The following is a 25,795-nucleotide window of genomic DNA, read 5'->3' as shown; positions in this document are numbered from 1 at the left end:
CAAAAAATGAAGGTAATTGGAAAATACCAGCAAATACTATCCCTAATAATATATATGTATCTCAGAAATGTTAAGAAATATATATTTTTTTCCTACTCTATTTTAAGGTTTTCAGAAAATTGATGGATAAAATTTAAGGCATATTTACATTTATAAACTCTGTGTCCACTATTTTTCTGTTGGTTTAAATAAGTAAGTAACCATATATTCTTGAAAGGAAGAGAGAAAGACTTGGCAAAAATTTCTGGCAGGCCTTAATGTTTTTTAGCTTTACATTTTGAGGGAGAAAGGGACATATAAAGGATAGAAAGACTTTTAAATTTATAATGGAACAACAGGAATTAGTCTTTGCCTTTGCCTATTTACATTTCATAAATAACTAGAAAATCTAGCTCTCATTGGTGATTACCACTCCTCTGAGTTTATTAACAGGACTTTTGTCTCCTGTGAAATTAAGCCGTAAATCCCTGAGAAGGATACTCTTTGGGCATTTAAAAAGAAATGTAATGCGTTGGACAAAGAGATTCAAATTCAAATACTAGCACTTGTTAATTGCTCTGTGCCAAGTACTGTATACAACTGAGAACCAGAGCCAGCAGAAGGCAAGAGAAGCAGCAGCTTAAGAACATCTAGACACCTTCCTTCCCTTCTGGAACATTCTCTGTTAATACCTGTTTCTTACTGGACAGAATCCAGGCCTCCCTCCACAGCTCACAGTATTGTCTTATATTCCCAAAAGTCCTCAGAGAAGGACCGCTTCGTGCAGACCCTCTGAAACCACAAGCAAAATTGTGGTCCATTTGGAGTAAAGAACTCACCCACCAATAAATAGGTACATAGCATTTAGGCTTAGAACACTCACTCTCACCTCCTTATTTTGGTTCCAGAACTTATATGAATCCTTTCGGAATACATAGCAGTAGGATGAAGAATGACCAAGGGTCTAAATTTGGGGAACGTTTCATTATTTATATCCTGCTTTCACCCCAAGAATCAATGGTAGCCAGGGACTGTTGCAGAAGTTACAGACCTGAGTACACCCTTGTCTTAGCTCCTTTACTTTTTGGTTGTGCTCCATAGCAAAGAACAGACACAAACACATGCTTTGGGGTTAAGTACTTCCCACCTGCTGTTGTTGCAGAAGAGGAGAGAGCAATGGGAGATGCCTAGTTAGAGGGCGTGTCCTGAAACCTCACCCCTTTGATGGGGGATGGTGTAACCTCAGTGGGAAGGGAGTAGGAATCTGTAAACTGGTGGGCTGCAAGCTACCAAGAGTGCGGGGTCATCTTCGCAGTCAATGGAGTGTCCCAGAGAGGAGGTGGTGTCATCGAGGCTGAGGGAGGAAGGGGCAGCCGGTCACATAAGGCCGCTGCACTGCAGGAGGAGGTGGTGCTTACCTTTCACCTCCCGTTACACTCCGTCTCAGCCAGGCACTCGGACGCAGACTATACAGTCTTCATCTAAACTTTGCAAGAAATGAGAAGAAAAATAAATAGTCTGCCTACTTCACCCTCCCTTTGCACCTTCCTTCTCCTCTTTCCAAATGACCAAGGGCAGCAGTGACTCTTAAAGAGCACGTTCCCGTGTGAAGCTAGTGTATTATGTTGCTGTGTCATGTGCCAGAAAGTACTGTCAAATGCCCGTGAGTGATGGTTGACTGGAATACTCAGCCTGTGGTGGGATGAACTCAACCATGGCTTATCTCCCATGGTCCAGTCAGTCCTGACCACTTCATTCCTTCCTGTTCTTTCCCTAATCCACCTAACAAATCACCTAGGGAATCACCCAATAGGTATCAGTTTAAGTTTGCCCAGTATTAAACCATTTATCCCTTCTTTCTCTGAGACGTCATCGTAAGCTTTCAGAGTATACCCGTGCACGTGTGCACATATGCACGTACATCCCTTCTCTCCCTGGATTAGTTTGGAAGTTCGTTTAACACAAAGGATCCTATCCTCCAATTCTCGTTTTCAGGGTGATGGCAAGTATCAAAGTACTATCAAGGAGGTGCCACCACCCAGGGAATAAACCTGAGTATCTGTCTGGGTTTGTTTTCTTTAGCTGTCTGCCTTCACTATTATTACTACTTGAATTAATTTTGAGCCAATATGTCATAACTTTCTTTTACCATTGACTGCTTTTCAATGGTAAGTATGAACTGTTTGTTTTATGATATGCGTTCTCTCTTAATTCATCCCCTTTGAGCTTCGTCCTTAATTTGTCACAGGCTTCCTTGAGCATTACTTGAGTGGACAATGTCTGCCTGCATGGCCACGCTATTTTCAGTGTTTCAGATAGTCCCCTATTTTAATTTATTTTAAAAGAGTTTTTAATAGTCCCCTCTTTTAATTTATTTTAAAACAGTTTCTAGCTCTAGCTGGAATTGCAGTGTCTCAACTCTTATTACAAACACACAGAAGCCCACGGGAATCGCCGATGTATACAGTAAGTTCCGCCCAGTGAAGCGAGTGTCCCCACTGAAACACCAGCCAGAGACTCTGGAGAACAATGAAAGTGATGACCAAAAGAACCAGAAGGCAGAGTACCAGAAAGGGGGTGATTCTGACCCAGGCCCCCAACCTGAGGAGCTCAGCCCCAGAGATGGAGAGAGCAGCCCTCAAAGTAAGAGCACGGAGCCCAGCCCCTTGCTGGGTGAACTGGAGCATTATGACCTCGACATGGATGAGATTCTGGATGTGCCTTACATTAAATCCAGTCAACAGCTTGCCTCTTTTGCCAAGGTGACTTCAGAAAAAAGAATTTTGGGTTTATGCACAAGCATCAATGGCCTTTCTAGCAAAGCCTGTTCTACAGGAAATGCTGAGAACTCACTGTCCAACATGACACCATTTTGTGTTCTCTCTCCTGTGAAAAGCCCTCACTTGAGAAAAACATCCTCTGTCGTCCGTGACCAGCAGAAGCTCTCCACTGAAGAATCCGAGAGTTCTCCTCCTCTGGTTAAATGTGGCTCTGCATATGAGCCTGAAAACCAGAGTAAGGACTTCCCAAATAAGACCTTTAGTGAGCCTCATGGTCGGAAAGTTGACAAGGCGATGCCAGACTGCCAGCTCAGGGCCTTCCATCTGCAGTCCTCAGCACCAGACCCCAAACTAGAGGAGCAGATCGGTGGCATGAACTGGACCGGCTCCCAAGGCCCAGAAGAAAGGAGTGAGTACCTGAAAAAAGTAAAAAGCATCCTGAACATCGTTAAAGAAGGGCAGATATCTCTCCTGGTAAGTATGAATTAATTCCGTATACATACTAACAGTCTAGAGACTCCAGTTTTATCAGCTCCATTCATTAGTAACAGAATGATGATGCTTCTGTTCTAATTTTTGTTCAATCTCTTCTTGTGGCTTTGGTTGGGAGATGTGACTTTTGAGTTTTAAAATTTTAAGTTAGGTGGTTAGCACAAGGAAAAACAATTGGCTATAGAGGGGAGTGTTATTTCACTTGAACTTTGCCTGAATTCAACTGGAATAAGGACACAGAGTCTAAAACAAAAACAAAACGAAAAAAGCCCAGCACTTTCTTTAATATGAATCTTAATGTCTTTCTTTTTTGCTTTTCAAATGGTTCCCAACGCTCTCACTCAGTTATTTGTGGGGATGTCAGTTCCTTGCTGATGGGGGACCTGCCAGAGACATGAACAGAGGGTCTTCTGTTTTATCCTGATCATTATTCAGAAGACTTGGACCAGGATGTTTGAAAGCATTCGCAGATAGAAACTTACCCTAGAGCTTGACTGCCCTCTGACCCACATGGAGTTTTTTTTAGTTCCAGGTCTGCATGTCTAGGGAGAATGAAGAAGCTTTTCCAAAGACTCTAGACACAGAGTTATATGATGTAAGAAAAGTCTGTTCTGCTTAGGCTCAGAGAAAACTAAACTGCAGTCACATTCCATCTGCCGACGTTGTTCTTTCCTGGCTTCCAGACTTGGGTCAAACAGTAGTAAGCCTGAGCTGACACTGTGGTGTTAATTAAAGTCTCATTCAAGAAAATCATCACATCTTGGCGTGTGATTCTACTTAGGGTAGAGCCGTGAGTAGATAAGTATAATGCGCTTGGTCTGTTATCACACGTCTTAGTGTTATAATAGGATGATATGATTGAACAAAGTAAGGTAATATGTTTTTCATCTCCTGAAGATGTCTTTTCCATCTCTCCTGGCTCTTCCTCTCTATTTCTCCTTGGTTCATTCCTTTCTTTTGTCTTTCCCGTGTTTTTATGTTTCCCAAGTGATAAGACCTCTCAGTTTTACCCAGTCTTTATCAACGAGTTTATACTCAGGGGACTGAACTTCACTAGAGGTGAGGGAACCAAAGGCCAGGTAGCCTCCAGATACCCCAGGAGTTTGTTTAGGGATGAAAGTGTCTAGAGGTACCCGTGGGAGCATTGTCTGCAGCACTCATCACGTAGCTTGCCGTCAAAGCCAGCTCTCCATAGTTCAAGGCAATGCAGATGGTTAAGACAGGTAGTTCATTCATTTAACGAACCTACAACAGGGAATAAAACACAGCCTGGCCCTCAGAACTTAGCAGGAGTAGAGGAGACAGACAGGGAAGCTGCCAGTTACCATTAAGTGCCATCGCAGTTGTTAGAAAGCCAGCTTGGAACCACTACAGACTTGCTGACTCCTGTCTGTCACATGTCTCCCATGAAGATAAGTCACTTGAGCATTCATGTTCTAAAGTTCAGTATAACAAAAATGTCATTGAAAATCGTTAGAATTAATTGCAAGGAGTTCTGACTTATTAGATCCCCGTAGCTGCCACCAGAGCTTCTGGAAGCTCATCTCTTCTTCCCAGTGCCCAGAGCAAAACCTCCATAGCATCTCCTTGTGATTTATTGACTTCAGTTTTCTCCTCTCACTCTGTGTTCAGCCACACCTAGCTGCCGACAATCTAGACAAAATTCATGATGAAAGCGGAAACAATCTCTTACACGTTGCCGCAGCGCAGGGACATGCAGAATGTCTGCAGCATCTCACGTCTCTGATGGGAGAAGATTGCCTCAACGAGCGAAATGTGGAGAAGTTGACTCCAGCGGGCCTGGCCATCAAGGTGACTGGTTGGGGGCCGGGCCCTCCACAGCTAAAAGTTGGGTTTCTATCTTGGAAGATTCCTAGTAAGTTTCAGTGTTAGAATGGTGGGAGAGAAGAGTGATATACCAAGCAAACAGCAAATGAACCTGTTGTATTTAAAAGGTTAATCATTTCAGTCACTAGCTGCTTTGAGATTTTGAGACTATATTCCAATTTAGGGTAAGCTTCAAATCAGCTAATAAAGAGAAAGGAAAATGATCTGTTGCCATTCTGAGAATTTTTGTTATTCTTAACCACCCCTGGATCTGTGTGAGGCTGTTTCATTTTTTCCTAATGTGAGTATAATGATCAAGACAAATGAGGAAAAGGTGTATTATAAGGGATGCTAGCACTCAGAAGTATTTCAGACAATAAAGTGGACTTCTAATGGATTACATCTCAAGTTTAAACGTCTGCAGTATCAGGAGTTGTTTAGAATATCAGTGCCGAGTTTGCGTTTGGCTCTTGCAGAGTACAGTATGTTATCTGTCAAAAACTCCACAAATTAATGCCGACTGGGGTAGAGTTAAAACCTAGAAACTGTGGTACAGGAAAACATGGTCTTTTATAGCACTGCAGTGAGTGCCTCTGTAAAATATAACACATCACTAGAATGTTAACTATTAAACTAAAATTACTTTTAAGATCTTTGGTAAATAAATGTGGAATTCAGTCACATTTATTAATAAGCCAGAAGTGAAGTTTAGGGAAATATAATACATCTTGTGCTTCTGCATATGTACTTTACTTTACTTAATAGTTACGTCTTCTAAAAGCTGAATAATCATAATTTTTATAAATGGAATTATACTGAAATTTACTAGGGGAACTTGCTAGTTAAAGAAGTCTACTTGTGAATTCACTGAAGAACGTGTTATATTTGAAAAACAAGCAGTTTCCTTCCCCAGTATACCTCTTATGCAAATCTGAATTTTTGTGTCTTCCATTTATTTATCATTCAGCAAAGATTAAAAAGTTGTTTTCTGTTTTATTTAATGTTACTCAGTGATTAGCTTTTTTGATCAAATAAGAAATCCATGACCCCAGTGAATATCATTTTCCTTTAGTTGTAAATGATGCTATGTCAGATTAAGAGCTGAACTGCAGGCAGCTATCAAGAAGAAAGAGAAATGAAATGTGAAGTCAAAGTCAAGCATAGTGGAGTTCAGCAATGTGTACGAATCCACCAGGTACTGTGTTAAGCTGCTGGCAAAGCAAATTTAAATGAGACATAGTCCCTTTTCTTAAGGAACTGATAGCCTGGTGGATAAGGCAGGTAAATTATCAGTAATACAAGTGCAAGATGGTGAATTCAGGATCTAGTCCCATGTTGGAATCCTGTAGGAAGGCAGGAGTTGGGTTTGGTAATCAGTGGGCATGTGTCAGTTATGACTAAAATATTCTTGCAATGCCAGTGATTGTTGACATTCGCCTTGCCATTTTAGTATTTATAAAATACAGTTCTCATTAGTTTTCCTGATTAATGGTGCATTTTGAATGTATTCTAACTACATAGTTGTATGAAATGTTTTTGTTAATTTATATGCCCGAGTCCTTGTTCTGATAGGGTAAGGATCTTCAGAGTAGGAAGATACAAAAGAAATTTAGTGGTCATTAAGCCAACCCTGGGTAAACTCCTTCTATGGTATCCCAATTAAGTGTTAATTCATTCTTAAACTGCTCCAGTCAACATAGGATCCCCATCATACAATCAGCATGCAAACTTAAACAATAAATTTTTTTTTGCTTCAATGAAGAACATACATCAAGCCCACAGGACTCAAAAGCTCTTATAGTTTTGCAGTCTCAGCCTTTTCATACTTTACTTCTGGACAATGATCTGAGAACTGGAAGTATTCTTTTACTCCTTTGTTTAATCTAGAATTTACAAAAGCAGTAAATACAAATATTTTATAATATATGCCACCCTATTTGGCCGTCTGTCCTGACACATGTCCTGCCCCAGTCCATTAGTATATTGTGATGGACATTGATGAAATTGAGGGAGTGCTAAGAAGTCATCATTCTTCCGTTTTAGGACCTTGTTTTGAACACTAGTAACTAACTGGTGGTATTTCACCTCCTTAAGCACAGTTCTGAGAACCCTGCTGTCGTTAAAGAAAACAAACTTGGTACAAATGGGCAGAAGTTGCTCAGATAATATGTGTTGGCTGACAGGAAGCAGAGTCAGAGACGAGGTATCAAATAAAAAGATTACATTAGAAAAGGGGCTCTGAAGTCATACCAAGGCTTAAGAACATCTCCCCACACTGTTAAACTCCTTAAATATGGAACATCATAAGTTCTTGCCAGCTACATGCAGACTTTATTGAATGCTTTCTGGGGACCCAACACTAGATACTGTGGGAGTTCAACAGGCATTATTAAGTGCTCTTTGGCAACAGTTAAGCAAAATAATTGTAAAGAAAGATTTCTAAAAGGTGAGAACAGTCTGTTTTCTAAAATGGAGCCAGCACAAGAAATTACTTTAGAATCTAAACGGATTTGGAATGAAATAACCTTGATTCTCTTTTTATTTCTGAGTAAGCCCAAAGACAAAATGCTGGTCTGGTGAGAAAACATGTAACCTACTGATATTCCTTTTTAACATACAGTGAGCGACCCAAGGCTCAGGGACTTCAGCAGGCAAAAATCTCCCACTAGAATCTACTAACATTTTTTGTTTTCTTGGTATTTCTAATAATGGCAAGTGATACTGCTTTCAAACTCATAGTAGTGATATAGTATTTCCTTTTCCCTCTCTAGCAACTTTTTATTTGTTTAAATGTTTCCTTGAGTAACTAAACCTAACACACATCTAACAGAACATTCTCCCCAAAAGCAGCAGAATATGCATTTTTCTCAAGTGCACATGAAATAGTCTTCATGATAGACCATATGTTAGGTCATAAGACAGATCTCAATAAATTTTAAAGGATTAAAATCATACAAAGTATGTCCTTCCACCATAATGAAATACAATTAGGTATTAATAACAGAAGGGAATTTAAGATATTCACAAGTATATAGAATTACACCTCAAAATAATAATTGTATCAAAAGAGAAATTACAACAGAAATTGTAAGATATTTAGAGATGAACGAACATGCAACATACCAACATTTAAGCATGCAGCTAAAGCAATGCTTAGAGGGAAATTTATAGTTGTAAATGCATATGTTTAAAAAAGAAGGAGGAGGGGCTTCCCTGGTGGCACAGTGGTTGAGAGTCTGCCTGACGATGCAGGGGACACGGGTTCGTGCCCCGGTCCGGGAGGATCCCGCATGCCGCGGAGCAGCTGGGCCCGTGAGCCATGGCCGCTGAGCCTGCGCGTCCGGAGCCTGTGCTCCGCAACGGGAGAGGCCACAGCAGTGAGAGGCCCGCGTACTGCAAAAAAAATAAATTAAAAAAAGAAGGAGGAGGAAGATCTCAAATTATTGGCCTAATCTACCTCAAGAAACTAGAAAAATAAAGCAAACTAAATTCAAAGCAAGCAGAAGGAAGAAAATTAAAATTTTTTCAAGCAAAAGTAAATGAAATAGAGAATAGAAAAATAATAGAGAAAATCAGCAAAACTAAATTTGGTCTCATAAAAAGATTTTAAAAAATTAGCAAGCCTTTAGTTAGACTGACCAAAAAAGAGAGAGAGAGAAAGAAAGAGAGAGAAGACTCAAATTACTAAAATCAGAACTATTGCCTCATATTTTTGTGTTCTGTGTAAATATCCATTGATGTAAATTGTCTTGCCTCATAGACGCTCAGTATGGTTCCTGCACCTTTCTTTATTCAGAGGGAATGAAGCACGTTGTGTCAGTGGGGTTTTTTAAATTCTCGTAAGAAACACTGCATGCTCAAATTGTGTAATTTAAGGAAAGTCTGTAATGAATGATTTATATACAAAAGGAGGGTGGGTGGACAGGGTGTAGGGAGCCCGTGAAGGAAAGTGCAGTATATTGGGGTCAGTAACAACCAGAGCACAGTTACCAACCCAGAGCCTGAAAGGGCAGGGGAAGGACCTTGAGATAGAGAGGGTTGAGTAGAACTGCTGACTTTTGACCCTTGACTGGTGGCAGGACTCAGCAGACCAGTGGCACCTCCATAAAGGGGGCGTTGAGAACAAGGGGGACCTCAAACACTCTATTTTCCTGGTCTCCTGTTACTGCTTTCCATTAGCCAAACCCAGTCAGAAGCCAGGGGGCAAGGGAGCCAACACATACAGATCAGCCTCCCTGGGCAGAAAGGAGGGCAGAAACAGGAGGAGATAGATCTGAATGGGGCACCTGGAAGCTATTCAGCACACACCTGATCATGCTAGATGCCCCAGTCAGAGAGAACTATTCTGCGTGTGAATAGTTGGAAGTTGACTACTTGAAATTCCATTATCCAAATAGGAGTAAATGAAGAATGAGCAGATGACCCGCCCTGTCTTGTTTTTAGAATAGGCTTCCCTGACTTCATGCCCACAGTAGTTCTTTTCTCCTGTGCTAAGGTCCCATACCATGCAAACCAGGAATGCAGTTGAATGTCTCATTTGTCTTATGGAGTTACTGTGAGGATCTAAGAGAGCATTCTAATACAGTGTAAGGTGACGTATTATGTGCTTGGTAAGCTGACATGCATCGCCTCATTTGATCTTTACAGTAACTCCATGAGGTAGCTGCTACTAACCCCTGCTATTTCATAGATGAGAAAATTGAGTATCGGAGAGATGAGGTAAGTTGTTCAAAGTCTCGTAACTAAGTGGTGGATTAAGGGTTTAAATCCATTCCAAAGTCTGGGTCTTAATCACTAGGTTACATATGTCACGACTGCCTTCCTGGTTTGCACAGTGTGGGATCTGAGCACAGGAGAACAGGGCTACTGTGGGCAGGAAATCAGAGAAGGCTTCAGTGAAAGTAGCATTTGAGCCAGTGTAATGGGATTATTTTCCTTTTCTTTATTTTGGACTCCTAACATGCTAACTTATCAAGAGAAAAAGCAGAGTTAATGGATAAACAAATTGTGGTATATTTATACAATGGAATACTTCTCAGCAATAAAAAGGAATAAACTATCTCCAAGCACTAGCTTGGGTGAATCTCAGAAGAATTATGTTGGGTGAAAGAAGCCAGATGCAAAAGAGTACATACTCTATTCTGCTGTGATAGGAATCATAGTGGTCGCCTGGGCAAAGGGGAGGGGTATGAGAGCAAGGGAGTACTAGAAACGTGGGCGTGCGGTGGAAATGTTCTACATCTTGACTGGAGTTGTAGTTAACAAGAGAATATATTTGTCAAAATTCATGAAGCTGTACTTTAAAAAGAGTATATTTTATAGTTTGCAAATTATACCTCAATAAATTGATTTTAAAATAACTGATGAAATTATGAAAATGTATTAAGTAAAAATTATGCAGTTGATTTAGAGTCAAAATTACTGTTCAGAAATATAATAGGTGATATACATTTATTGTAAATGAATTAAGCCAGATATAAAAGCCAAAATTCATGTGATTTTTCCCTTGGTAAAATTACCACCTGTGAGGTATTTTTTCAAACCTGAATTACCTTAAATTTCTTTTTTTTTTTCTTTTTAATCTAGAATGGTCAATTGGAGTGCGTACGCTGGATGGTGAGTGAAACAGAAGCCATTGCTGAATTGAGTTGTTCTAAGGATTTTCCAAGCCTTATTCATTACGCGGGTTGCTTTGGCCAGGTATGAAGAAATTTTTAATTATCTTCTATTTGCATGCTATGTAATCTATCTCTCTTTAAATTTTTAGTCCATCAAAATCCAAACATAAAAAATCATCAAAAATGTATTCAAAGATTTATAAGCAGTGATATTCATTGCAGCATTTTTTATATGAAAGAAATGTTTTAAACAACCTAAATATTCCAGATAGGATATTGGATAAATAATGAAGCAACATCCATACGATGGAATTTTACAGAAAAATATTCATTATATAATATTGAATTAAAATGTATGAGACAAAACTGTTCCTGTAATTTGGTACCAACTTTGAATTTTGGAGAAAGAGAAAGAGAAATAGATAATAAAACTAGAAAAAACTATGTCACAACTTGTTTTTATAGTAATTATCACTCAGGGTAGAATTATAAGTGACTTTTATTTTCTTTCTTATATTTTTCACTTTTTTCCAAATTTCCTACAATAAACAAATTTAACTCTTGTCAAAAGGAAAAATGATAGATTTTCTTGAAACCAAAATTAAGAAGAAAATCTTTGGTATGGCATTAATCGGGGAAGTCTCCGTCCATTAAAGATAAGCAATCACACTAACTAAATGAGTCTCAGTTACAACCAGTTTCTGCGTTAGGAAATCCCAGTGTGAGTAACTGATGTGCACAGATCACAGTCCCGTCTATGCAGTAAAAAATCATCACTAACTCCCTTTGAGAAGGGTGAGTATAAATTATCTTTTTAAAAAAAATTGGAACCACAAAATGCCAATCTCCGTCTTAAAAAAATATAAATAAAGTCAGCACTGTATTAAAATAGATTTAATCACATTTGTTTGTGGCAAAGAAAATTGCTTCTCATGCATATAACCTTATCCCTTTGGCTTCATACACTTTCCCAGTGGCAGTAAATTGTGGTATTGTCAACAAGAGATTATGCTTTTTCAAGCATGACAATCTCAAATTTTAAAAATAGACTCCTAGAATATTACCACAGCCTTTCTTCAGGGGGAGTCATGTTAGGTGATAGTTTATTTTGTGCCATGGTAACTTCAATTAATATATATGTAATGTTTCCTATATGTACCAAGCACCACGCCGTTGGATTTTGTGTACATTATCTGCCTTATGCCTTAAAACAACCTTATTGGATTCTGTTGTTTTTATCCCCATTCTATAGATGAGGAGACTGAAAAAAGAAATCTTAAGTGGCTTGCATGTAGTAGTAACTTTGTAAATTAGTAGTAACAAAGTAAAATGCTTACTTTGCTAGTAAGTAGTAGTAACAAAGTAAATAGTAGTAACAAAGTAGTAACAAAGTAAATTCTTACTTTGCTAGTAAGAGCAAAGGCTGGATCTCAACTCAGGTCCTTTGGCTTTGGGACCAGATTCTGGTTTTCCTCCATTTGTGTAGATAATTTGTATAGCTTGTTTACAGTGGCACGGATACAGCTGCAGAAGTCCTTTTTTACAATTTTATCTCACAATACGTTGTGATATTTGGAGTACCGTAACACAGCTCATATGAAATTCATGGAATGAAGAAAGGAGCAGGAAGAACATTTAAAATTTGTAAAAGCCAATGTCTTTGAAATAATTACTCCGTTTTCTTTGTGTATTATATTTATGAGCCCCAGTTATGGTGCTCTACAAACAAACGTAAGAATTAATAAGATTTGTTAAGATGCCCTTTTTTTGCTTAGACTGGCAAAGGGGAGAATAGTATTTTCAAATGACCAAAAGAATCACTAAGACAATAGTCTTCATAAATCATTCTCAGTATAAAACAAAATTTTATTTATTCTCAAATTGTCTGAGTAATTGTTTCATACCCCTGATTTCATTTGCTTATGTAAAGCCTAAAGAGGAATTTCAGATATCAGTGAAAAGGCTGACTGCACTTTTGGAAGAGCTTGCCAAAGAAAAGGAGGAAAGGATTGCACTGCTGTTCTGAGACTTTAAGTCAATAATTGGGCATCCGGCCTTCTTTGTCCTGAGCAATGTTGCTTATATGTGCCAGTTTCTCTCTTCAGCTCTCACAGCAGGCTTCTCATAATTTTGAAGCTATTGGGACAGAACAAAAGAAAGTGCCATTTCTGGGACTGGTTGGGTGATAGTGTAGTTTGCTTGGCTGGACTAGAGGAAAATATGGAAATTAGTGACCTATGTGAAGAGCCATGTCAAACATTTGCTTCATGTTAGTATCAGTCTTCAGATTGTTATTTCAAGCTGATAAGCATTTTTAATGACCTCAAGTACAGCAAGGCATTCCAGCAGTGCCTTCAGGAGAGCATTCCTAACTACGTAGAAAATGTAGAAGCCCATTAGGACTGCAAATTCTGCCCAGCCATCCTACATCCGCCGCGACCACTTATGTAACAGATAACCTGTGGAGATGCTGAACCTGGAACCATTACAAGGCTAATATTTTCACAAGGAAGACTGTTATTGAACAGTTTTCTAATGGATTCAGCACATGCAGTTTTTTCTACATCAAGCAGGCACTTGAGTGTGTTCTGGTTTTGTTTCTTCAGTAAATACCTTTGGAAAGGATAGTACAGACGAAAATTCCTCTCTTGGTTTATTTTAGTTGCCCTCTGCCCCTCCTATAGATTCTTAAAGAATGAGCTCCATTTGACTCGCAATTTGTGTCCTTTTACTGGTTAAAATTACCTTTAAGGGCTCCAGAACCGCAGGGTAGCCAGCAGTTTTTAGTGGTCTTCTGGAGTGATAGATCTTTGGGTGATAGGAATTGATTTTCCTCCTCTTGACACACCAGGTCTCGGAGGGGGCAGCTATTTCATTCCCTGATTGTACCTAACAGAACCGGCCACAGGGAGCATGAAGGTGAAAGCATGAGGGACGCTCAGGGAATGAGCAGGGGCGTCCTCGGATGGGCCTGCTTTGCTGTCCCTTGAGAGAGATGCTTGCTGGGGAAACAACTGAGACAGAATTGTCTCAAGTCAAAGTCACCGCCTGTGTAACTTGGGCAGTTTTATTCGAACATGAAGGTTCAGATGGTCTCGTCCAGGATCCCAGCAAAGTTCTTGCCCTCAGGTGCTTGGGGGCTCCGGCCTGTTTTGCATTGGTCACTGGTTCAGTGGGCTCTCTGATACTTTCAACATCAAACTTATCATTTTGTTTCTGAATCTTTCATGTGACTTTTGGTCAAGGAGTTTTGCTACGGAAACAACAGGAATCATAGCATTAAGCATTTACCAAGAAAGAGCACGTTTGCCTACGCTATGTTCATTCTCCATTTTAAATGTTTGCCCTGATACAGATCAAAAAAAAAAAACAAAAAGCACTTTTTCAAAAAAGAAAAAGCTCAGCAGTTCCTACAAATGGTCATGAATAGGCATGCTGGTGAGGGGGTTCCTTCCACAGGCTGTGTTATCGTTTTTCCACGGTTTACTTTAAAAAGGGGAAATATTCTGTTGACTTTATTGTTTCATTGTCATGGGGTAGAAAAAAGTAAACAACACTGAAAGGGTTATGATTGCAGATGAAAGCAAACTGAAAAATCTTTGAATGGCACAAGCATTCATCTGCTCTCCAAGGACCTTTGAAAAAGCTTAACCAACACAGAGCTCCACAGCCCACAGACTGAGTTAATGTGATTTCTGTGACCCAAAGGTTGGAAAGGGAGTGTGTCCTTTATGGAGTCAGGGGTCATGGGGCAACGAGCCATGGTGGATATTCATACTCAGAAGACAGAGAACATTAGCTCCTGAATCTGAGTTTAAATCCTAGCCCTACCCTTACTAGCTCAGTAACCTTGCATACATTTACATTTTTTAAAAAAAGAAAAGATCTCCCTGGACCTCAGTTTCCTCATCTTTAAAATGGGGATAATAGAACCTTCTTTACAGGGTTACTCTGAGGTCCAAATGAGAAAAGCCACATGAAGCACTGCCCACTGCCAGCACATATTAGACACTAGGTAAATGTTGGCTATTATGGTTATTGGATACCTTCCACTTTATTATTTTTATTTCTATAAATATTATTTAATATATTTATTTCACTATGAGTGAAGTATCAGAGAAATTGGGCAAAGAATTATTTGGGCCTTATCCTATTTAATCAATTCTTAGATGTATTTTTTTTTCACATTTTACTATCTCTAGATTCAACATTTATCTTACAGTAAATGACGATATGAGATTACTGCTGGCCATCTTTTTACATTTGAACGTGCCAAAAACTGGAGTGAATCTTATAATTGATGGCACGTTAGATTTGATAACCTATGATCGCAGGCAAAGCTGCTTCCTTTAGAACTTATGGTTGTAACAAAACTGTAGACATTTTATTGATACCAGTAATAAACCGGTGGCATAGTTTTCAATTACATTTTTAATTAGACTGTCCAGCAAATCTCATAAGTTACATGCATTAATTGCCACTTTAAATAAATTGCATTGCCTTTAAGAACATGCAAGTAGGTTTCAAGTCGTTAGATGTAAGTTGAATGGGTAGGTGGGTGTGTGGGTGATTGGGTGGAATGTCAGTTGCAGAGGCATTCTGTAAAATAGAAATAATACAGAAGAGCCAGCCCATCCGTGGGACTGCATTGGATGTTCTCTGAAAGCAATGCCTATGGGAAAATGAACATCTGAAGTTACATTCTTCCTTTAACATCTTCCTGATACACACACACACATACACACCACGCACACACTGGTGGGGGGCAGAGGAAAGAACCCGTGGAATGTCTAAAAGATAAAAGAAGAGGTGGTCATCATTGCATATATATCTATAACATGTATGCATTTACAAGGGCCTTCTTAGTTGGAGAAAATAGCTGTATTTGTTCTGTTCTCCTTACTAGATATTTGTCAAATAAGTCACTGTTTAAATTGTAGGACTGTGGATCTCTGCTGGAATGTTCTCCAGAATCAGAGCAGAAAGCATTTCTCAGAGACTGGATGCTAAACAGGCTTTTACCCAAACCAAGGGATTCTAGCCATCTCCATGTCCCTCTCAGAAATCCTAAGTGGACAGCCAGCCCATCCCTTTGTGCAGTACTTCTGTGCATTGTATCGTAAGGGAGATTGTCATTTCCATCGATTTCTCAGTGAACAGGCCAGTTGCGTAGCTTCTTATTAAAGTAAATTGTCCACTGCAGAACACAAAACTGAATTGGAGGGGCTGGGCAAAGACGTGCCTTGTTCTGAACAATAGGATAAACATTCTTCCTTTATGTAAGTCTTGCATGTTGAATTGGGTAAGAGCCTTAATTATAGGAAAGAATTAGCCATGACATCGTAAGAAAAGCAGGCAGGTTGTCATAACAGTATGGACTGCACCTGACTGGGAGAGTCAGGGGCCAAGGCAACTCGTGCCTCACATAGACCTTGCCCTGTTCTCCCAGGTCATCAAGCCCCTGCAAAGTCCAGGTCTCTAGATTCTTCCCAGATTTCTACAAAGGGAAAATTCCTAGTCTTAGGAATAGTATTCTATTTCCTATAACTCCATTACTATAAGTTATTCAGTTATATTCAGTTATTCGAAACACTGAATTATAATAAAGGGCATTTTCTGTGCATGTGGAATAGACATATCCACTATAATATTTAATCGAGTCTGAAAAACATGAAAGTATGCCTGACAAGAAGGTACATATAAAACATTTCTGAGTATCTTGAACTCCTCTGAACTTTACTTGCTAAAGAGAGAAGCTGCTAGAGTATCAGATAATATCCAGTTGTCTTCTTCAGTTTTCTGATTTGTAAAATAATTGAATTGGATAATTCCCTAAAATCTCTGCCACTTCGCATTTTTAACATTTAATATCATGGGGGTCACCACAAACTTGACAACGACATTGAAGATGGCAGCACTGTCCTTTTCACCAGTAGGGGCCCGGCAACCTGCCCGCTTGATGTTTCTGTGTCTTAGGCATTGACTTCTAACCAGTTGGTCATGTCATTGATCTTGAGGTACACCCACTCATCCAGATCTTTTCGGGAGTTAAGATCACATGGTTCGATCATCTGTCTCCAGATAAAAATATTTCGGTTTTTTCCCTACCTAATTAGGAAAAATAAAGGAAGTTGTTGTACCTTATGCATTGGAAACATCACCTGCTCTGGTCCAAATGTCACTCCCAGCTTCCTCCAAGTTTGCCTCTGAAGAAGAGGATTAAGCACATCAGCCTATCTTATCACACTCCTACCTCCCAACCCTAGCCTCCAGGCTTTGCTCCACCTCATTCTCTAGGGACGTGGAGGGTTTTACTTCCTACAAGGTCTGTCTGCTTTTGCAGCTAACACTCACCATGCTTTCCCGGGGTGCATTCTTGGTCGGTTGTAGGTATTGATTACATTTTCTCTCCTTGCTCTTTAGAGGGGTTACTCCCTGCTTGCTCGTGTAAAAAAGGTGTGGTACAAATATTCCGTCTCTCCCTGATGTCACTGATGCCTTTATAAACAGTGCCCTGTTCCCCACATGAGGGGAGAAACATGAAAGGAGCTGGCTGTTTTTATCCAGCATTCCTTTAGCAGATTAGTTGGCATGTTCAGAAGGTGAAGGCAAATTTAATCCAGAGAAATATAAAAGTTCATGACCAGTCCAAGCAAGTAACTGGAAAAGAAAATCCTTTAAAAGGCTAAGGAGAGGTTCAAGGCTATTTCAAACGCATGATCATCTTTTTAAATGTCAAATTCCACCCACTAAACTTCATGCTGTTGTTTTTACCACTCTCATATTTTTTTTAACATTATATTTAATTTTTCTATTTTAAAACAGTGAATTCCCATCCCCGTGCTTTCTCCTGAGGCCAAACGTAACATGTAAATACCACAAAAGACTCAGCGGGTAAAATGCAAACCGATTATGACAACACACACTGACTGTTCTATGTCTTTGCTTTTGAAAGGTTGTGTTCAAAGCTTTGAGTCCCCTTCCTTTAACATAGAAGAAGAGAAAGATTTATCTGTTAAAACAAACAAACAAACAAAAAACACCAACATTTGGTCAGAAAAATCAAGAGGGTCCCAGTTTTATTTCAGTGTGGTTATCTTATACTTAGCAACTTAAGATGTTGCCTCTTTCTTGTAAGCCTATTGATTGTACGGTCTGGGATTCGGAAGGCATGGTTGAAGCATGATAAACAAGTAGAAGCTAGGTATCTCAATAGTCCAAGGTTTTACAATAATATTCTTGAAGCCTCCAGATAATATAACAAAGTAACAAAAACATTGCCTTGGACTCAAAAGACTGGACTGGTTCCAACATTGACTGTCTCACTGTGTGACTGAGGAGGTACTCAAACTTTCTGTGAATCAGTTTTCCCACCTGTAGAATAAGTAAGCAAAACAAGAGCGTTTCTGAGATAACTTTCTGCTCTTCAAATTCTCAGAACATTCTTCTTTCATTAACTTTAGTCAGAGATGCAAGAATTTTCAGTTCATACTGAATGGAAATGTCCTCCTCGTAAGGTAAGCTTGGCTATATCTAAGCTTCACATGTTGGAGTTTTGTTTTCCTCTGTCCTTATATTAGACTTCACTACGTGACAGTCTGTTAATTCCAGCCTGTCCTTGTGTTTAATAGGAAAAGATTCTGCTGTGGCTTCTTCAGTTCATGCAAGAGCAGGGCATCTCACTGGATGAAGTAGACCAGGAAGGCAACAGCGCCGTTCATGTGGCTTCCCAGCATGGCTACCTCGGGTGCATACAGGTACACAGGCCCTGCTGCTCTGGAGAGAGAAATGAGTGCATCAAGTAATAAAACAAAACATGGGAATTTTGTTCACTGGGAGAATGTCTGGATTAAATCAGCTTTTCCTCTTATAGTGGATCATGAGGAGTCAAATTGTTACATTTGTATTTCCAGAAATGCACACAAACACTGGCATCAGTAGCTGGCTGGGTTTCTCCTGGAGTGTCACAGGATGTTGAAGGGGACACTTCTTGCCCTTGCAGCATTACCTTAAAACCCCAATGCTGAGGACAATGAAGTACCCCCATGTTCTCAAGACAGCAGGAAACCACTACCAGACTGACATCGCTGAGTCCGTCACGTGGAGGGTGCGCCCTTCCTGCTGTCATTAGCACACTTCGCCTTCCCGGATGTCTGAAACACAGGACCAAATTTTTAAGAAAGAATGAGAAGAATTCCTCAGAGTAGCAAGCAGGAGGCTTAGGAGAGAGAGTGGTGTGGTTTTCTTCTCCCGTTCTCTGTAGCAGGACTGAGCTTCCCCAAAGCATTCAAAGAGACCCAGAACTGATTACAGGAGGCCCTCGATATTGGTCCCCTCTGCCCGTGGGCAGGCTCAGCAGGGCCTCAGTTGGCCAGCCGCTCCACCCAAGAGCCTCCGGTGGCCTCATCCCTTTAGCCCAACATACCTTGCGAACATTACCATGTCCTTTGTGTGCAGTGATGTAGAGAGGTTGGGGAGCAGAGCCACAGGAGGTGGGGAGGCCCTTCCCCCTGCCCCAGGCCACCTGGAGGTACATCCAGGAGGGCTGCTTAGAGAGCACAGGGTTCCTACAGGAAGAGGGGTTGGCCTCTCGTCCCACAGCTGAATGCAGAGCTGCACAAAGCTGAGCCACACCCAGTGCCGCCATCCTAACAGCACATAGTGGGAGGCCCTGCGAGAGTCCTCAGAAGCTTGGGGCACACATGAATATGAAAACTGGGTATTTATTGTATACAATAGTTTACATCTGCTAATCCCAAGCTCCCAGTCCTTCCTTCTCCCACCCCCCTGTATAGCACAGGGAAATATTCAATATCCTGTGATAAACCATAATGGAAAAGAATATTAAATAAAAAATGTCTCTGTGTATAACTGAGTCACTTTGCTGTACAGCAGAGATTAGTACAGCATTGTAAATCAGCTATACTCCAATTAAAAAAAATTTTTTTTAAACTGGATAGGCTTTTTTACCTAGAAAATGTAAGGCCCTCACTGACAAAACGAAGAGAGAAGAGAGCTGAAGAGAAGGAGGGAGAGTGACAGTGTGAGGAGAGGAAAAGCTTTGAATTGGAAACAGAGTTTAGAATTGACCTGGAATTTAATTTATGAACATAAATCATAATTACCAGAGTCCAACCCGTCACACCATTCTCATCATTGAAAATGACCCAACATCTATGGGTTTGTTCCCACATCTGCCTGAGATGTAGGAAAGGGCGATTGACAACGTATGGCTGAAGGCCATGATTAAAGAAAATACTTTTACCTCACCAGATTTATACAGTTCAAAGTATGTGTATGTAAGAACTCTAAGAAAACAACACTCTTTTTCAGCCTTATTAGGTATTGTTTCTTTTATTCCAAACTCAGCGGGTACTTACTGAGGTCCTACCGTGAGCAAGGTAGACTGTATCTCAGAGAGAAAACTGGGAAGTGAGAACTTGCTCGGGAAGGTAGAGAGGACTCAGGGAATTCAGACGATGTGGAAAAGCAGTAAACGTAAGAGGCAAGAGATTCCTAAAACCGGAAAGCAGAGGTCACAGCAAAAAGCCCTCTGCAGAGTCTCCTCACATGCAACCACTCTGTGGAAAGCCACACTGATAGGAAATATTTCAAGTGTCTGGGAAGTTTCCCCACTGTTGTTGGCAAAGCGTGCATCTTCTAATTTAAGACACCAAGTTGTAAAAGGAGTGATGAGAAAAGAGAGAAATTCAAATTTTTACCAGGATCTGCAGAAAGATGAAAGGAGTAGCATTACTTTTTGTGGAGGAAAAATAATTAAATGAAGACTGAAAACTTCATTTTTCCATGTGACAAAACACTATATATTTAATAGTATTGAAGTAGACTGTTTTTATCAGCCAGTAAATGACTGCAACCCAAAGAAAACCAGCTGATATCACTAATTCTGTTTGAGATCTTACTTATTTTCCTTCTTAATATGTGAGGAGAGGCAGTCTGTCTTTTCAGAGTGTTCGTCTCTCCACTTAACACAAATGATATTTTTGGCACTAGACACCATGGATGTGGAAACTTGAATAATCTTGGAAGCGGGTCTATCCACTGGGTGTGAGAATAAAAAAAAAAATAGGTACAAAGAGATTGAAAGTAGAAAAGGGGGTGAGCGAGGACCTTTATGAAGTGAAGAGGGGAACTGAGTATGGAAAACATTGGAAAGATAACTGCAGAGGCCAGAGTCAAGGGGAGTGATGATAGTGTGTTTATGCGGAGTCTCTGAGAGCTCAGGGTGAGGTGATCTCTGGGACACCCTGTGACGTGGGTGGCAGTGGCCTTCTGGCACCTTTTGTGGTGAGTGATCCTAAACCGAGAGGAAAATGAAGCCCCTTAATGACTTCTGAGTCTAAGTAGTCTAGGAATTTAAAAATCACAAGTATTTCTTGTGGAAAAAACATTTTCTATTACTAAAATAAATCCAGAGGTCTACAGACTGATCTTGATAGCGTCAAAAAATACGGCAGACTCTGACAGTTGATTAATATTGATGTAACAGCTTTTTGTGGGGTCTGTTGTCATCCCAGCATAAAAACAAGAGAGTTTTGATTTTTTTTTAATTAACAATGTCAGGGAATTCCCCGGCGGTCCAATGGTTAGGACTCCGGGCTTTCATTGCCAAGGGCAAGGATTCAGCCCCCGGTCAGGGAACTAAGATCCCACAAGCCGAGGTGCAGACAAAAAAAAAAAAAAAAAAAAAAAATTAATGATGTCAACCATGCTCCGTCAAATCTCTCTCCCCTCTACTAATGGTATCCTGGCCAGATTCCTTAACTTTTTGCTTTTGTTTGACTATTAACAAATTTACTTCAAACCAGTTTAAAAATCTCAGTCTTATTTCTGGTTCAAAGCATTCTCCTCCCCAACCCAGATCAGACTCAGGGTGAAAGGGACTTGGTACGGGACGGAGGCATGACTGGTTTTTTACACACCACCTTAGCTCCTATTCCCCTCTCTCTTCTGGGCTCCGGTGTTGGAGACAAAGGGGAGGTATGGAGAGAAAAAGTCAACTGTCTCTTTGCTTTACTGCCAGAGGTCATGGCATCTCCCTGAAAGTTGTCTTGCTTCTTTAGCTCACTATGGTTGGCCACTGATGCCCTCTGGGGAAGCCTTCAGAGGCTGAATCTCTGGTGGGCACGGTGGGTGGGGACTTCAGAGGGTCCTCTAGAGCCTTCCCACTGATACCTGAGACAGGAGATCTGGCCCCGACCTCACGCCCTCCTCCGCCATACAGTCCCCTCCACCTGTGTTGCACCCCACCGCCTCCTGTTGCTAAAGAGCCCTCTCCTTTTTTTTCTTCTAAATTTTAAAATTTATTTTATTTACTTATTCTTTTGGTTGCATTGGGTCTTCGTTCCTGTGCACGGGCTTTCTCTAGTTGCAGCGAGCGGGGGCTACTCTTCATTGTGGTGTGCAGGCTTCTCATTGTGGTGGCTTCTTTTGTTGCAGAGCATGGGCTCCAGGTGTATGGGGTTCAGTAGTTGGGGCACGTGGACTCAGTAGTTGTGGCTTGCGAGTTCTAGAGCACAGACTCCGTAGTTGTGGTGCACGGCCTTAGTTGCTCTGCAGCATGTGGGATCTTCCCGGACCAGGCAATCGAACCCATGCCCCCTGCATTGGCAGGCGGATTCTTAACCACTGCGCCACCAGGGAAGTCACCCAAGAACCCTCTCCTTTTTAATTGGGTGATAACAAGCTCACAGCAAGCTCCCTTCTACAACGTCTGCTCAATATATGGGACATACCCTTGCCATGGCTCGTGGTGGGAATGTGGGCCCTGCCATGACAATTCTCTCCTGTTCTTTTTATTCCTGATTGGGTAGGTTCGGCAACAGATCATGTGCGCTGCCCAAGTAAATAGGAAAAAGTAAACAAAATTCCTTCTTTTTCTTATGGGCATCCCCAACTTCAAGGGCCCACCCACTGAAAGGGACAAAGCCTCTCACCACAGACACCGCCCTGCACACCTCATAAAGGAAAGGACTCTAAGGAAGAAGGAGCCTCCACCCCTTCCCAGTCTCCTTCCGAGGCTGTTGTGAGATTGATAGTAGTGGGATTGGTTGGCTGCATCGTTGTAGGCTCCAAAAAGAGGCATCTGATACTGACCACTGAAAGCTCACCAGAGGCTGTCCTTTGTGTGTGATGGTACTCCTCAACCCAACCGTGTCCCGCTATGGGCTCTGGTGACTGGTTTTGGAACAACAGGAAAAGTTCCATTCAACCTTCTGTTACAGTCATTAAAAAATACGGATGTTTACGGATAGACCTAGAGAATATCATACTAAGTAAGTCGGACAGAGAGAGACAAATACTATATGGTATCACTCGTATGTGGAATGTGAAAAGTAATACAAATGAATCTATATACAAAACAGAAACAGACTCACAGACATAGCAAACAAATTTATGGTTACCAAAGGGGAGAGGGAGGCAGGGGGAGGAATAAATTAGGAGCATGGGGTTAACAGATACTAACTACTACGCATCAAATAGATAAACAACAAAGACCTGCTGTATAGCATGGGGAACTATATTCAGTATCTTGTCATAACCTATGATGAAAACGATCTGAAAAAAAATGTATATAACTGAATCACTTTGCTGCACACCTGAAACTAGCAATATTGTAAATCAGCTGTACTTCAATTGAAAAAAATAATAAATAAATAATGTTTAGAGGGAGGTTCTTATACGATCACATGTCTCTGCATTCTCTGACAGACCCTGGTTGAATATGGAGCAAATGTCACCATGCAGAACCACGCGGGGGAAAAGCCCTCCCAGAGCGCTGAGCGCCACGGACACACCCTGTGCTCCCGGTACCTGGTGGTGGTGGAGACCTGCATGTCGCTGGCCTCCCAGGTGGTGAAGCTAACCAAGCAGCTGAAGGAGTGAGTGACCTGTTCGTTCCATGAGAACCAAGTCTGGCTGCTCATCGTTGTGCTTAGGTTTTAGCCAGGTCTTTGGAAGGCTCCCTCCTGCTGGTCTTACAGGAATTCCCTAGTATCCTCCTCATCTTCTTTTCTTCCTCCGTCCCAAGTCCTCATGGCCAGCATTCATGCCATTTCTGCAGAGGCAAAATGATATTTAAACAAAAAAAATGCAGAGCTAGCTTCCTAAGCAGAGAACTTAAGCCACAGTGGACAAGGGGAAGGAGCCTCTCTCTGTGCTCACATCTCAGGGTCAGATGACGTGGCAGGCGCGGAAAGCACACGTGGGCATCATCCCAAACTTCTGTCCTTAACAGTCTAGCAAATCGTCAAAAGCAAGAGAGAGAGAGAAGGGCTAGAGATGGGCCAGTTTCTCAGTTTTCTCAAAAAGAAAAAATGTATATTTGGGAAATTACAGACAGGTCACCTGGTAAATATCACTGGCAAATTTATTATAAAAATTAAGCAGACGATTCATAAATCCTCAGAATTTAAAATCCTCAGAATGTAAACTTAGCGTGATGTTACTTAAAACACTCTTTGTCTAGCTAAAATCAGTTCTTTTTTGATGAGATGATTCAGCTGGTACACACTGCATACCTAGATGCCAGGGAAGCATTTCTGGAAGGCTGCCATGATATGCTTGAAGAAAGGAGGACCAGAGGAGGGGCCATCCGAGGGGTCTCCAGCAGGTTGGAGGATTAAGGAGCTGATGCTCGTCTGAGGGGACCAAGGTCAGCCCTTGGAAAACACATCAGCCAAATGACAGCTGCCATACTAGGAAGGGAATCACTGAACATCAAAAATACTACTCAAAGTAATGGTGACAGATTAGGATGACAAACCCTTAAAAATTAAATTTTAAGGAAAAAAATGAAGTTTTACTTTAAAATTATAAAAAGTATTTTTTTTCCTTCTTTCCTTGTGAAAAAAGACCTGTGGTTGGTAGGAGCCCTTAACTGATTAAAAGTGTAATTCATGCAACAATATGACAAGTCCTGAGATCCTCTGGTTCCTCGCTCAGCTCGGGGAATTGTTTTCTCTCTCTGCTTCTATTCTCTTGCCTTAGAGGTAAGAGTCTCTGTACTCCTCTGCTTCTCCCCCTGCCAGTACCTAGAATACTCTCTTTAATGAATTTAGGCTTTTACTAGGAAAAAAAATAAAATTTAAACTTTTTAGCCTTCAGAAAAAAACTAAGTTAAACAAAGCTAGCAAACTCTTTCCATGTTGGGTAAAAACAATGAAATAACTTGGTATTTTTTCAATAAAGAGAAAACAATGTATGGTAACACTAGATTTACTCTGGACATAGAAGCGTATTATCAGAATGTGCATTAAAGTTAAGAAAACAGGTCAAAAGCCATAGGTTACAGAAAGTGAAATCTGTTTAGAAAACACATTAATTATTACAGAACTTGGAAAAAGGAAAACTGATTCTGATTTTAGAGGAGTAAGCAGTATTTACCGAACTCTGCAGTATTAGTGTGGTACCCGCCCCCCACCCCCCGCCGCAAACTGTCCCCCAAAGATGTCTATCACATCCTAATCCCTGGAAGGTATGAATATGTTACCTTACATGACAAAAAGGGAATTAAGGTTGCAGATGGAGTTAAGGTCACCCTGGATTATTGGGGTTGGTCCAGTCTCATCACATGAGTAACAGTAAAGAGAAGGCAGAAAAGGAGATCAGAGAGACTCAAAGTGTGAGAAGGACTCAATCTGCTCTTGCAGACTTTGATGAGGGAGGAAGGGGCTGTGAGCCAAGAAGTGCAGTAACCTCTAGGAGCTGGCAATGACCCTCAACTGACAGACAGCAAGAAAACAGAGACCTCAGTCCTACAACTGCAAGGAACCGATTCTGCACCTGATTTGAATAAGCAGGACATAGACTTTCATCCTAGAGCCTCCAGAAAGGAAGGCAGACTGTGGATACCTCGATTTTAATCTGGAGAGACCCATTCTGGTCCTCTGACCTACAGAACTGTAAGATACACATGGGTTGTTTTAAATCACTAAGCATGTAATAATTTGTTAACAGAAGTAGAAAACTAGTACACTTAGCATCAAAACTGGTAGCAGCTCTCGTGAGCAGGGATGAGGAACTAAACAAATGAGTTACAAGTGTTCTTAAAAGGACTGCCGAGTCTTAGATACTGGC

General features: G+C 40.8%; 1 protein-coding gene across 1 annotated transcript in view; it reads left to right on the top strand.

Moving 5' to 3' along the window:
* The window catches only part of SNCAIP (synuclein alpha interacting protein), a 79,340-nt gene that overhangs the window by 36,560 nt on the left and 16,985 nt on the right, over window positions 1–25,795 (top strand). Inside the window, exons 3-7 of the mRNA XM_024757150.1 lie at window positions 2,365–3,233; window positions 4,884–5,063; window positions 10,665–10,778; window positions 18,328–18,453; window positions 23,429–23,598. Of these exons, the coding sequence (XP_024612918.1) occupies window positions 2,365–3,233; window positions 4,884–5,063; window positions 10,665–10,778; window positions 18,328–18,453; window positions 23,429–23,598 (1,459 nt within the window). The remainder of the gene's footprint in view (window positions 1–2,364; window positions 3,234–4,883; window positions 5,064–10,664; window positions 10,779–18,327; window positions 18,454–23,428; window positions 23,599–25,795) is intronic.

This window comes from Neophocaena asiaeorientalis, unplaced genomic scaffold (assembly GCF_003031525.2).
Source record: "Neophocaena asiaeorientalis asiaeorientalis breed wild unplaced genomic scaffold, Neophocaena_asiaeorientalis_V1.1 scaffold149, whole genome shotgun sequence".
NCBI classification, from domain to species: Eukaryota; Metazoa; Chordata; class Mammalia; order Artiodactyla; family Phocoenidae; genus Neophocaena; species Neophocaena asiaeorientalis.
This window is presented reverse-complemented; position numbering and strand designations above follow the sequence as displayed.